This window comes from Bos taurus, chromosome 15 (genome assembly GCF_002263795.3).
Source record: "Bos taurus isolate L1 Dominette 01449 registration number 42190680 breed Hereford chromosome 15, ARS-UCD2.0, whole genome shotgun sequence".
Lineage (NCBI taxonomy): Eukaryota > Metazoa > Chordata > Mammalia > Artiodactyla > Bovidae > Bos > Bos taurus.
The window spans coordinates 15,596,942-15,611,834 of NC_037342.1; the positions used below are offsets into that span (position 1 = coordinate 15,596,942).

The 14,893-nt window shown below is 47.7% G+C and overlaps 1 protein-coding gene across 7 annotated transcripts in view; it reads right to left on the bottom strand.

The window, feature by feature from the left end:
- The window catches only part of AMOTL1 (angiomotin like 1), a 192,630-nt gene that overhangs the window by 53,737 nt on the left and 124,000 nt on the right, over positions 1-14,893 (bottom strand). For all 7 annotated transcript variants that reach the window (XM_059875070.1, XM_059875069.1, XM_059875068.1 and 4 more), the window contains one exon: positions 6,826-7,117. In XM_059875070.1, coding sequence (XP_059731053.1) covers positions 6,826-7,117 — 292 coding nt within the window. The remainder of the gene's footprint in view (positions 1-6,825; positions 7,118-14,893) is intronic.

Here is a 14,893-nt window from a genome sequence, read left to right on the forward strand (position 1 = left end):
AGACCCTCATCCTCAAAGGAATATAAAATCCACATGAAGAAAGGCTTCATCGCTTAGTTTTGTTACCCCTTTGTCTATGAAATTATCTATATAAAAGACTAATGGATTTGTATCTAAGTGTAAACCAATCTGCCAGCTTGTTTCTCTATATGTGAGGGAACTGAAAAGACATGAATTTAAACCACCTTTTCTCTTGGATTTCACTGAATCCAGGGCTGTCACTGGTGAAGTCTTTAATCTATGGCATACATAAATCTATAACAAGTAGCTGAAACTGTTATAACAGGAGTCTAACACAATAGCATGTTTTAAAGTAGATATTAATAAATCCCATTTTATTGTTGTGCAACATACATGCAGGAGAAAAAGTAAAGTGAAAGTTGTTCTGTCGTGTCCGACACTGTGGACACTCTACAGTAGTCCATGGAATTCTCCAGGCCAGAATACTGGACAGAATACTAGAGTGGGTAGCCTTTCCCTTCTCCAGGGGATCTTCCCAACCTAGGGATTGAACCCAGGTCTCCCAGATTGCAGGCATGTTCTTTACCAGCTGAGCCACAAGGGAAGCCCAGAAAAAGTAAAGAGTGCCTGTAAACTTGGCTACTAAAAGTTGGAATCAGAGGCAAAGTGACAGGGTTGAGAACACCAGCACCTCTCCCTGGGCACAAAGAGACCTGCCCTGCATTTTGGTCTCTTCACAGGAGAGCTGTGTACACCATAAGCCAGGTAACCTGATTGCCTGAACTCCAAACGCCCAGATCAGAAAGTTCCTGCTTAGACTCCTATAACTATTGCTAAACCAATACCTACCCTAACAGACACCTATCACACACTCACTGTGTGTCTGGGTGCCAGGGGAACAGAAATAAGACAGTGTCTGCTCCTGTGGGCCTTGCAGCCTGGCTGGCCTGTGTGTAGGCACACACGCCTCTCCAGTGCAGTCTGACAAAAGGTGTGGTGTTAATGCTATGGTAGCCTGCAGACAAAGTCCTTAATTTAGCAGGGTAAGAAGGGGTTTCTTTAAAACAAGATTTCAGGGAAAATGCCATTTAAAATGAGTCCGGAGGGATGAACAAGAACTTGCCAAGCAGAAAAGAAAAGGCTAAAGGGCTTTGGCATTCAAAGCAGAAGACAGGGAGGGCATGAGCCAAGACAGAGCCATGAAAGAGTATGCGTGTGTCTGACAGGGCAGGTCATTTGAGGATGGCAGCAAGGGGCGAGAGGCAGGAGCAGGGCAGTGCAAAGGCAGGGCTTTAAAGAGAATGACAGGGGTGGGAGAGCTTGGGGAGGGCAGGGCAGCATAAACCTCACCTGAGGTTTTACAGAGTTCAGACTAAAGGATGGGGCTGCCGAGACAGGAGGCAGGAGAAAGGAGTCCAGGTAAAAGCTGCTGTAAACAGTTCAGTGACACATGACAAAGAGTGAACCCAGACAACCAAAAAGACAGATCCCAAAGACACTGAAGAGTAGACTCAGTAAGCCTCCGTGACAGGTCTGGACAGGCAAGGGAGAAAGAAACCAAACACAGTCACAGCTTAGAAGACAGAGTAACAAGAGTCAGCCAAGATAAATGATGATAAGGCAAACACGTTTACCAAAGAAAGAAAACCAGTCTGGGTTTGGAGATACCAGGCCTGAAGTGCCTGCAGAACAACAAGGCAAAGATTTCCAGCAAGCCGGGGACAGACAGGTCTGAAAGTCGGGAGGGCAAAGTTGTGCTGCTATGTGCAGAGGACAGATGAGGCCACGAAGCGGAGACCGCTTAGGGAGGCCACCAGATGCTCCTAGGGCCGAGGATGGAGCGCTGACACTTCAGGAGAAGGTGGGACAGGAGGACCCAGGAGAGAGACCGACACAGGGACGCCTCCGCAGCCAGGAAGCCAGAAACTAAAGGAGAGAGAGTGTGGTCACTGCCCCAGAGGTTGCAACGGAGCCAAGACACATCAGAGAAGAGGTGGGTGGCGAGGCTGCAGGGCGTCGGGCCTCCTGCTCGCTGGCCTCCAGCTGGGGCGGGGCTGAACACCAAGGCTCCCTTCGGCATGGATGTTCCCAAAGTGGGAATACCAGAGTGGGTTCCTCCACAGTCCCCTTATTTCAACGAGGCCTTTCTATCTCTTCCAAAGATATCATGAATTATTGGTCATGTGGCAGGAGAAAGAACAGCCTGTCCTGAATCCTGCTCATAGTCCTACCGCAAAATTATGTTCCTTCCTTTTAATTTTGTTTTCAAAAGAGATGGCTCCAAAACATACCACCACTTCTATGCTAATTTCATCTGTGAAAGGTGGCCTTTGCTTGCAGACAGATGGGCAACGCTGCAGGGACAATCCCCGGTAAGATGGGGCACCAGTGAAGCCTTCTTCAACTAGGCCACCCATAGGAACTTCCCTCTACCTGATTTCATATACTTTCCTATGTTATATTCAGCTGACTGGAATTCAGCTGCATTCTGTGTCTCTGATTTGACTGTCAACTCCTTGAGAGCAGAAACAGCCCCATAACCCTAGACTTGTGCCCTGCCTCATGACAAAAGTACCGACTGCATAATTAACCTTTAAATCTCTTACAGAACTACAACTGTATGTAGGAAGTTAGCAAGATGAGATTGTGATTCAACATCAGGGAGAATTTCCTAACAATCTCTTCCAGAAGTCTACCCAGTAGTGAGCGTCTCTACTCTGGAGGCATTCAAGTAAAAAAATGAATGACCTCTTTTCAGAGACATGAGGTTTCTAAGGAGTGGGAAATTGGACTAGAATCACTTTAAGAATTTTAAGTCTAAAGCTCTGTGATTTCTGACTGCACACTCCTTCAGAAGGAGGACCACATCCTCTTCTTCAGAGCCTCGGGTCAGAATACCTTAAGGCCCTCTTAATGTCACTTCCTAGCTGGTGCTAGTGATAAAGAATCCGTCTGTCAATACAGGAGACATAAAAGACACGGGTTCAATCCCTAGGTTGGAAAGATCCCCTGGAGAAGGGCATGGCAACCCACTCCAGTATCCTTGCTTAGAGAATCTGATGGACAGAGGAGCCTGGGAGGCTACAGTCCAGAAGGTCGCCCAGAGTTGGACACGACAGAAGCAACCTAGCACACACACGCGATGTGTGTCAGAGGTGAAAGGAGTTGGACAGGTTGGTCTTGATATACAGACCATCTGGGCCAGTCCCAAGTCTGAGCAGGAACATATGAAGAGCATTTGTCTCCACAGCTCCCAGCCTCCCTTCCAGCAAAGACGTCAGGAAGCTCTTAGGGCAGGCTGCAGGAGACCCGGGAATCTCTGAGAAGCAATCTCTGGCCCAGAAACGGAACTCCAAGAAGAATGGAAAGCTTACAGTTTCAGCAGGGGCTGCTGCCATGAAGCAAAGGGGCAGAGAGGGGCTGTGAGCAAGTCTCAGCCCTTCCCAGTTTAGAGACTGGCTTGTTCCCAGACACCTTCACATGCACAACTCAGGGACTTATAGGGTTGAAGACAGGCCTGCCGTCCACGCCTCAGACTGCCCAACCACAGCCACTGCTGCTGTACTGACAAGAGGGTCTTTACTAAAGCAAGCCCAGAGGAACCATCGATGTGTGGCTCTTCAAACATCCACCTACACCCTGATGGCTTCTGAGGCCAACCTGCTCAGCAACCCACAGTCTGGTCCTGCTGGAAATTCCGTGCATGAATTATGCTTCAGGGAAACTGGGAGGAAAAAGAAGCAAAATGAGTGGCCGAAAGGAAGTGATGAAAAACCGCCACTCTCTCTGGGGGTCCGTGGTCCTCATTCCAACACTAACAGGGATAATCACCACCCTGCCCCTCTCTGGAAACAGGGTCTTCATTTCCAGGTGGTTCTTTGGCAGCCTCTGAGCTCAGTCATTGTTTCCTGCTGAGTTCCTGGCATGTCGCACATAGGCTAAAGCCCTGCAATTAAAAATTTATCTATTTTTGGTTTTGCCCTGGAGATGAATCTCCACGAGCGCTCCCAAGGCTGTGAAGAAGGATTCCAGAATGGACGTTCCTGCCAACACAGGGCGGCCACATCCTACGCTGTGGCACCACCCAAAGTGGGGGTCTTTATCCCTGAGGAGTACAGTCACCTCACTGGACAAGCCTCTCCCCAGACCTGAGGCTCAAATAAGAGACACAGTTACAGAGACACACGGAGCGGTGGGGCCTGGACTAGGGCGACCTCGGGAACACAGGCCTTGAACCACCCAGTCGTGATTTCAGGCCGCTCTGTGTCTCTTGGTCCCAGTTGCTGAGGAGAGCTACGGAACTAGTGCTGAATATGGCTCCTATTCATCAAAATCTGAGTTTTCACACCGACAATTTCAATTAGATACACAACTAATTAGTGATTAATGAAATGTAATATTTACAGAACCATTCACAACATTCAAGGGACTGAAGGAGTTTGGGATTTCAGAAGGGGTACAGCCTTCGATTTTTCCCCTTTTCCAGAAGTTATCAAAACGCTTTTGGCCGCAAAACTTAAGGATCATACCCATGCAGGGAAACTGAGTCCCTGCGAGGCTGATTTTGGTTTTCAAAACAGAAATGGTCATCGACATCAACAAAGAGATGTGTGTTACAGGCCAATACGTCTGAATTTTTAAAAAGTCAATGAAGAATAATAAGAACTCCCAGTTTCTGCATCTTCCCTGTAGCTGTTCAAAAATATTTATGGAAAAGGGGGAGAACGACACTCAGCCCTCAGGAGTCTGCACGGCTCCTAGACACATCTGCCACTGGGCTCCCTCAGAGAGAGAGAGGAAAAAAAACGACTGACTTCCCAGGAAGTGCTGAGCTGGCCCGTCCCAATTTTCAGCCTGGACCAGGAAAGAAGCTTAGAGGCAAGAGAGGCAAGCCGAGGCCTGAGTGTGACTTCCAGGCACTGCCAGGAACCCGCACACGAGCTACCGCGTGACCGGCCCAGGGCGGAGGCCGCCATCTTTAGGCAGCCCACCGGTCCCCGCCCCTCGTCTGACGCCTCCAGGAAAGGCGGTCAGGCCTCTCGGAGCCAAGCCTGGTCTTGACTTCGGGGAGCTCCAGACCCTCGCCGCGGAAGCTCCACACAAACGCGCTGGGACAGGTCCCGTCTGTGAACGGCTGCATCATCCCACCCACGGCACCCTGCCGACTGCTGCCAGCCCTCGGGGGAATCAGAGGGGCTGACGGCTCTGACACCCGGACCCGCAGAAAGGCCAGGCTTTACGGAGAGGTCAACACTGAGCAGCCCTGTCATATGGACGCAGTGACCACCGTGGTCCAGCCAGGAGCAAGTCCTGGCATGAGGACCCAAAGGGCAAGGCTGCTCTGCTCAGGGGGGTTTACAGTCCCACCCTTTCTCTTTACAAAAGCCCCCACCTGCCCAGGACAGAGCAGGCCCCTAGACTCTTATGAGATGGCCCCGACCACACATGCCACTTTGTCCCCAGAAAGGAAACTCCGGAGCCCCGTGGCTCTGCTGCTTGAAACCATCCTATGACTTTTGTCCCTCACCTGCAGGGCCTTTGTACCTGCAGCTTTTCAGGTGCTGGCGTGTGGGTCATGGTGAAATCACTGCCTGTAACAGTTCACTCTCACTAGACGTCTCCCTGTTGACTTTGGCTCACAGCATAAAGCCCTAAGAATGAAGGCTGCCGTGTGTCCTAATATCCTCATGACAAAGACACGGGCTGGAATTCTGCAGCATCTCCCCACCTGCTGAGTAAGCAGAAGGAGAGCATGCCGGAACTCGCACTCTGCCGTCGGTGCTGAGGCATCACTGCTTTTTTTGCAGAGACCGGCTAATGAAACCAGCACAGCAATCACCAGGTTCCTGTGTGAGATCCTAGACGTAAAGGAAGAACCTGCCTCTCTCAGCTTGCTGCTCCCGTATCCCTCTCGGTGTCCCCTCTCCCACACTGTCCGTTTGGGGCGATGCTGCTTAGCTGCTGAGTCCCTGTCCAGGGGCACCTCTCCTGTCTCTCCTGTAGCCCCTTGACATTCTATTGCAGGTTTAGCTTGCATGACTCCCCTCCACCCCTGTTTTTTTTTTGCATAATCACAATAGTAAAAGATGTTTATCAGTTTTCATAATCAATAGCCAGACAAAAAATACAAGATAATTACAACTGCAAGCCATAATGGGAACATGAGTAACCTAACAATATAAAATAATTACCATTTGGCAGGAGGACGTCAGGCAGTGATGAGGTAAGTGGAAGTACATATATGCACAGATTTTCATCTGCTCAGCCAGCCTGTATCTTTTGGTTGCTGCATTTAATCCATTTATGTTTAAGGCAATTATCGATATGTGTTATCCTATTACTGTTTTCTTAATTGTTTGGGGTTTATTTTCTGTAGTTAGGCCTCTTTCTTGTTTCCTGCCTAGAGAAATTCCTTTAGCGCTGGCTATAAAGCTGGTATGGTGGTACTGAATTCTCTTAACTTTTGCTTGTCGGGAAAGCTTTTGATTTCTCCATCAAACTTGAAGGAGTGACTCTCCCACTTTTGGACGATAAGCTCCTCCAAGGGAGGCACCCTGGCATATTTATTTTTGTCTTCCTAAAGCCTTACATGGTGCCTGGCACAAAAAGGTGTCGAATTAAACGCTGGCCAGTGAGTCAGTAAATCAACCCCCTTGAGCCATAAGGAACTATGTGCCTTTCGGAGAACCTTCCCTCTGGCCTCATCTTGTGCTGTTCCTGCCGTCTGAGCTCTGTGTCCACTTGCTTTCTCCCACTTGATCTGCTCCTCTCAGTCCTGCCTTAGGTCCCGCTAGCCCCTAATCTGATCCATCTACGTGTAATACCTAGAACCTTCCCCCGCCCATCTCCGGGGAAGCCCCCTACCTTGTGGAGCTTGTCGGCATTGTCATAGTAACCCTGAAGCTCCTGGTGCAGCACGCGGTTCTCCTCCGTCAGGATCTCCACCATCTGCTGGGCTCGCTCCACGATGGCGAACGCGTCAGGACCAAGCTGCTGGCTGGGCGAGGCGGCGGGCGGGGGCGGCGCGGCCCCCAGGGCCATGGGAGGAGCAAGCGGCAGGGGCACGGAGTGCAACGGCCCGCTGACCGAGGAGTTCTGCGAGGACACCGGGCTGTGCTGCTGCGCCGTGGACGGGAAAGGAAGCTGGCATGGGCGGCTGCAAGGGAAGAGACCAGGAGTCAGGGCCAGGGCCACAGGCTGGGGCGGGGGTGGGGGTGGAGTGGGAGGAACGCCCACAGCACAGGCACTGTGGTGATGCCAGGGGTCAGCATCAACTCAGGGTCCAGGCTGGGCTGAGAGATGCAGCTTCAACCCCCCATCCCACAGATATTCAGCGCTCTCCCTCTGAATGTGCACTGCTTTGGTCATCGGGAAACGGTGGACCAGACAGACAAGGTCCTTCCCTGCTCTCATGAAGTTTATGTTCTTGGAGAGAGAGAGAGATGGGCACACCACCAAATGATGAACACGCAAAGCTGGGTATTGAAAAGCAACGACACCTCTCCAAGAATCAACCCAAGGGACAGGGACAGGGAATCACTGAGTGGCCAGTTCATACAGAGGGGTCAGGGAAATGGTCTCTGAGAAGCGGATGCCTGAGCTGAAGTCTGTTGACAGCCATGGAGTAAAGAGTGGCTGGGGGCAGGGAGTGGAGAAGAAGCGGGGGAAGTTTTCCAGGTAGAGGGATCGGGGGCGAGCGGGACCAAGAGGAGCAGATCAAGTGGAAGAAAGCAAGTGGACACAGAGCCCAGATGGCAGGAACAGCGAGATGAGGCCAGAGGGATGGGCATGGGCCTCTGGGAGCCAAAGCCAGACCTTCCCTTGGAGTGTGGAGGGGGCAGAGGAGGAGCTGTCTTCATGCCTGTGGGTGGGATGTATGTTGGCGAGGATAGACCAAAGGTGCCCAGTGAGGAAACCTGGGAAAGACTGAAGGCAAAAGGAGAAGGGGCTGACAGAAGATGAGATGGTCAGATAGCATCACCAACTCCATGGACATAAATTAGAGCAAACTCCAGGAGACAGCACAGGACACGGGAGTGAGCTGCCATCCATGGGGTCACAAAGAGACAGATATGACCTAGTGACTGAACAACAACAGCAACAGCCAGGTTAAGAAAACACAGATGTTCCTTGATGGTTCAAATTCTGGTACTAGCTTCTTTATCTGAACCCATGAATTTTCATCTCCAATCTCCCCTTCCGAAGGATCCCCGCCTCCTGATTCTGTTAATCGGTTTCATAAGAATCACTGTATTTTCTTCCAGCCTACGCCAAGAGCTCCTAACAACAACTCTATAGTATAAACAGCAAAGACAGTCTTGGCATCTAGTTCTGCAACCATGGCTATCTCTCCTCTGCAGACTTGGGGAAACTGGTGTTCTTGTTTATCCCTTCAACCTTTAGGTCTCAGTCTGGGAACTGGGGTGCTAAGAATTATCAGCAACCCCCAAATCACTGGCGTCTTTATATCAAAGGGTTGAGCTCCTTCTAGTCTGTAACAGTTTCATGTATTACCTCCATTCCTTTTGATCCTCCAAGGCCAAATCTCTCAGAACTACCTCCCTTTATCCTCAGAGGTCATCTGACCTTATATTTCCTTTTAAGTATATTTGCTGCGGTGTTTTTGGACGGTGTCAGCCTCCATATCTCTCACTGTGCAAGTGTATCTTACAGCATTAAGCAGCCTCTGAATGCTGACTTCTGCAGCTAAACGTCAAACTCTAGAAGAAAGGGTGTCACCTTAGCCCTCCCTACGTGGAGATGCAAACACCCCTAAAGATGACCTTGGAAGAAACCCAGGGATCCCACCAGAGTGACTAACCACTGGCTCTGTTGTGGTAACCAACATCAGAGTGCTCCACCGGGCTCCCAAGCTAGCTTCCAACTAGATCTCCTTATGGTTTTGATCTAGGAGCCCATCCATTTCATGTTAAAATAACTGGGATCTAAGTTCCCAGAGTCAAAATAGGGAACCATGGAGCTTAAGGTAGTTCTTTACTCCTTAAGGGCCTCAGATTTCAGAAAGGAGTGCTCGGGGTGGGGGGGTATAAACCTTCCCCCTTCCCTCCCTTTCCACACCTACGATTACCATCTGACCTTCTCATTAGAAATAAAGCGTTTCTGCAGTTTGATGAATTTGTGCCCCTTCTACACTGAAGTGTATGTGAATGTGTTGTCCCGTGCGCATGAGGACGTCTGTGTGTACAAGGTCCAACTCCATAGTGAGAGTGAAATGCCCTTGGCTGCCTTTCACAATGCCCAACGTTCACCCCCATCACAGGGATTCCTATCAGTTGTGGACCCAAAACACCACAGGTCCTTTGTGAGCAAGTGCATTCCTGCAGCCTGGCTAAATTCTACAGTGTATTTTTCATGCAAAGAGGTTACCTTGACAAGAGACAAAATATCACAAATTACACTGCCTCAATCCAAAGGCAGACACCCATTCCCAACTTCAAGTTCTCCCTTCCCACTTCATCCAACGCAAACAACAAGCATGGTATGTCTCCTTGGAGCTGGGGTGGGCACAGATGAAGCATCAGGGCCCCAATAGGACTTGCCCTCTGACCCTTCAGGCATGGGCTTCAGGGCGGGGGTTCTACTTTTTGACATTTATTGGGCTCTGGCATTTGGAACTCACAGTCAAGGATGGGCCTATGTTCCCTTATATAACAAAAAGGAAGTTTTCATAATGCCAGCCTAAGTCATCCATGATGGTGACTAGCCACCTGAGTGGCAATGCAGGAAAAAGGTTCTTGCCAAGTTCAGGGACGGAAAGAATGGGTTTTTCAAAATAGGAAGTCTTTTATGATAAATAGAGAACATTGGCTTCAAAAAATAACCCGGTTACACATTCAAGAATACGCATTCAAGAAGCATGGTATTACAACGGATGATGTCTAGCCAGGGGAGCAAAACACTGTTCCTTGGCTCCGCTCCTCAGCCACTGGGGCGGGTGGGCTCAAAGGTCCGTACAAGGCAGATTTGGATGACAGTAAATGAAGGGGAAAGAATGGTGAGGGGGCACAGGAAAATGTCACACACCATCAGACCAGTGCTATGAATCAAGATATCCTCTGCTTCCAAAGATAATGCTACTGATCGGCCACCATTAGGATAAAGACTTCTTCGCAATGGGGACACAGAGAAAAAAGAAAAAGAGGAGATGGGAACTAATATTTATTGAGAAACTACTTTATATAGAATTCTATGTTGTGCTGTGCTTAGTTGGTCAGTGGTGTCTGACTCTTTGCAACCCAATGGACTTAGCCCACCAGATTCCTGTCCATGGGAATTCTCCAGGCAAGAATACTGGAGTGGGTTGCCATGCTCTACTCCAGAGGATCTTCCTGACCCAGGAACTGAACCGGAGTCTTATGCATTGCAGGCAGATTCTTTATCAGCTGAGCTAGTAAATGTAAGCCCAGAATTCTATGCCACAACTATCTATTTGACTATAGCTTACTTCCTCTGTTGGGGTTTCCCTGGTGGCTCAGATGGTAAAGAATCTCCCTGCAATGTGGGAGACCTGGGTTTGGTCGGGAAGATCCCCTGGAGAAGGGAATGGCTACCCACTCCAGTATTCTTGCCTGGAGAATTCCCATGGACAGAGGAGCCTGGTGGGCTACAGTCCATAGGGTTGCAAACAGTCAGACACAACTGAGCGACTAACACTTTCACTTACTTCCTCTATTAGAATGTGAAGGCAGAGAGCTGTTACTCGCATCATTTGTTTCAGTATCCTGGGACCATACCATCACTTGGCTTAAGTTAAAGGACTTAAGGAGTTAATATGTATTAAGCTGGGCACAAATTAAGCACTGAACAAATGTTAGCTATTACCACTATAATTAGTATCATCTGTATCCCATAGAAGGCTGAGCACTGAAGAATTGATGCTTTTGAATTGTGGTGCTGCTGAAGACTCTCGAGAGTCCCTTGGACTGCAAGGAAATCAAACCAGTCAATCCTAAAGGAAATCAACCTTGAATATTCACTGGAAGGACTGATACTGAAGCTGAAGCTCCAATACTTTGGCCACCTGATGTGAAGCACCGACTCACTGGAAAAGATCCTGATGCTAGGAAACATTGAGGGCAAGAAGAGAAGCGGGCAACAGAGGATGGGATGGTTGGATGGTATTACCGACTCAATGGATGTGAACTTCAGCAAAGTCCAGGAGACAGTGGAGGACACAGGAGTCTGACATGCTGTGGTGAAGAGTCCGACATGACTCAGTGACTGAACGACAACACCCAGAGCCTAGCCCTGAGTGTGGCTTTCATGAAAAGTCCAATATTTTTTTTCTCTTATGGCTAACATTTATTGGGCACTTTTGACTCTAGCCACTGTAGTATACACTGCTACACGCATCATCTCACCTTGAGCTTCATAACTGCCTTATAAAATAGGCATCACTATCAAGTCTCTGTATTTAGATGAGAAAACAAGGCACAAGACGGTCTGTGCTAAGTTGCTTCGGTCGTGTCTGACCCTTTGTGACCCCATGGCCTGGAGCCCGCCAAGCTCCTCTGTCCATGGAATTCTCCAGGCAAGAATACTGGAGTGGGTTGCCATTTCCTTAAATGGCAGAAACATAAAGAAGATGCAAGCACAGGCTTTGGGATTCCAGAGCCTGCAGCTCACTCGTTCCCTGAACGGTGCGGGGGAACACAGGGAGGACAGGCAGGCACCCTGTGACCTCTGCTGCCAGGTCCCGCGGCTCAGTCTGAGTGACCATCACATCCCTGACTCACACCCTAGCTAAAGCATCAGAGCTTTCTGTAGGTTCAAGCCACCTCAGAGGAAGCATGAAGGCTAGAAAGCTGCCCCTGTGTTGTTCTCTTGGACTGTTACTTACCTTCAATGCTGTTGTCTTTCATAGGTTAATGTCTCTTCTACACAAGCATTCAACTAACACTATTAAGGGTCTACACCATCTGCCAGGAAGCACAACTCATCACCTCGCTTTATCCTCACACACACCAAGACAGGACCACCACCAGGTTCTGCTCCTGTCTCATGGAATTGGAGAAATCTTGGAACACTGAAGAAAGGGATCTTTTCCCACCTGCCACTGAACTGACTATTAAATATATCTGAGCAGGGTTGAAAAGCCTCTTCGCCCCAAGTCCACAGTGAGGTATTAGAAACAAGAATCAAGGAACATTTAAAGAGCCACATCTGGGATTTCCCTGGTGGCCCAGTGGTTAAGACTTCACCTTCCAATGCAGAGGGTGCGGGTTTGAGCCCTGTCAGGGAACTAAGATTCCACATGCCTCGTGACCAAAAAAATCAAACATAAACCAGAAGCAATACTGTAAGTAATTCAATAAAGACTTTAAAAATGATTCACATCAAAAAAGTTTTAATAAAAAAAAAAACAAAGAGCCACATCTATGATTCAAAATAGGGTCATACAGGGAATATATGTGGGCTGATCTTCCATCATCAATGATTTGGACCATGACTTTAAAAATGATCCACATCAAAAAAATTTTAATAAAAAAACAAAGAGCCGCATCTATGATTCAAAAAAATAGGGCCATACAGGGAATATATATGGGCTGATCTTCCATCATTAATGACTTGGGACCGTGACACATAGCCTGCCCCAGAATCTGCACTCATCTCTTGCTTCCTAATTTACAGCCCTGCCCGGTCACAGTCCGGACAACCTACCACCACTGGCCTATGTCATGGTTTTGTTCTCTTGAATTTTTATTTAAATATCATTTAATTTTTCATGCATTATTATTCTTCCTAATTAGTATCATGCATGTTTTCTGAGGGTAGAAAATTATGACTTACACTAAATTGGTATCCAGTACATTTTTGTCAGTTGATTTGGCCCCAGAGCCCAACAGCCAGTTAGGAGGTCATATATGCTTTATGAACTTCAACACTGTTTTATTGAGGAAGAGACCTCTGGTATTTATATTTGATCTGGATAATATAGTTAGAATCTCCAGTCATGACACTGCCAATTTAATAACACGGCTCCATGTTGCTTCCTTTCTCATACACAAAATGCAGCTCAATACTGAAGTGCTAATGTAATTTGGATTAGGGAAGCAAGATCATTGGTGACAGCTACTACTCAACAGTCCCTTTGCTTCTCTCTGCACACAACAAGACTTCATAAATAAGCTTGTTTACATATTCTTTTAAAAAATTTTTTTGGGGGCCGTGCCTCACAGCATGTGGGATCCCCAACCAGGGATCAAACCCATGACCCCTGCATTGGAAGCACAGAGTCTTAACCACTGAGCTACCAGCGAAGTTCCCACAAATAAGCTTGTTTAAACATTTGTATTTACATTACACCTAAATGTGTAATGTACTAAACGTGCCATGAATAGCACTTTACCTCTACTGTCACTTCATTCTCACAAGCTTGGACATTCCCTGCTCTCACAACATGTATTATTATTCTGTTTTTAAAGTATGCAAACTAAAGCTCAGAGGATTAATAAACCAGAGATCTCAGTCTTTACAAAGCAAAACAATGGGCTATGAACTGGGAGTTGGAACTCACATACCTCCACCACACCAGGGCTATCGCCCCATGCTAGCACAAGACTGGAGTATTCCTTAATATGGGACTCTTTCTCTGCTTCTTTCTAGCCATGTAACCATGGACAAGTTTTTAACTTCTTCTTCACCTTTAAATGGTGATAACGACGGAGATTTCAGGGGAATACTATCTCATACTATTGCAAACTGGAACAAGAATCTTGGGGAAAGATAGATTTTGAAAGATAGGTATAATTTGGGCAGCTAGAGATGGGTGAGGGTTGTTGGGTTTCTCAGGAGAAAGAAATGAAATGGGGAAAAGGCTGGGTGAATTTGATGACCAGCAGAGAGTCTGATGGAGAAAGCAACGGCAACCCACTCCAGTACTCTTGCCTGGAAAATCCCATGGACGGAGGAGCCTAGTGGGCTGCAGTCCATGGGGTCGCTAAGAGTATGGCATGACTGAGCAACTTCACTTTCACTTTTCACTTTCATGCATTGGAGAAGGAAATGGCAACCCACTCCAGTGTTCTTGCCTGGAGAATCCCAGGGACAGAGGAGCCTAGTGGGCTGCTGTCTATGGGGTCGCACAGAGTCGGACACGACTGAAGTGACTTAGCTGCAGTAGCAGCAGCAGCAACGATAGTTATCTACTTCACAGAGTTGTTATGAGAATTAAATGAGACCATGTATATAAAGCACTGCACATAGTGTCTGTCATTTGGGAAAGTACTTAATAACTGCTAGTCTCTGTTATTATTATTACACTGCTAATGGGTGTCAGGAGAAAAGCAAAGGATAATGCACCCTTGGGTGTCCCTTCCTCTTAAAACACTCTGTGTGGAGAATCCCAGTCCCTAACACTAAAGCTTCAACCTGGAAACAAAGCAAATGCCAGCACCACAGAAGCTTCTATTTCTGAAGTGATTTCTTGCAGTGCAATGCAGAACAAGAGTATAATGTCAAGGTGATGCACATGCATGTCGGGACCCTCTCTTGAACACAGATCCTCACTTTCTTCTAGACCTGTACTGTCCAAAATGCTAGCCACAAATCACATGTGGCTACTGAACACCTGAAATGTGTCTCATCTGAGCTGAGATGTGCACGAAGTATAAAAGGCACATCAAAATTTGAAGACAGTACAAAAAAGGTAAAATATCTCAGCAATAGTTTTTTATGTTGATAACCTGTTGAAATGATAATGCTTTAGATATAATGGGTTAAATAAAACATGCATCCAAATGTACGTTTTAAAATGGATTAACTAACGGTATGGAAGTTCCTTAAAAAAACTAAAAATACAGTTACCGTATGATCCAACAATCCTGCTCCTGAGCATATATCCACCAAACACAAAAACCAATTTGAAAAGACACACACGCTTCAGTGTTTACAGCAGCACTACTTACAACAG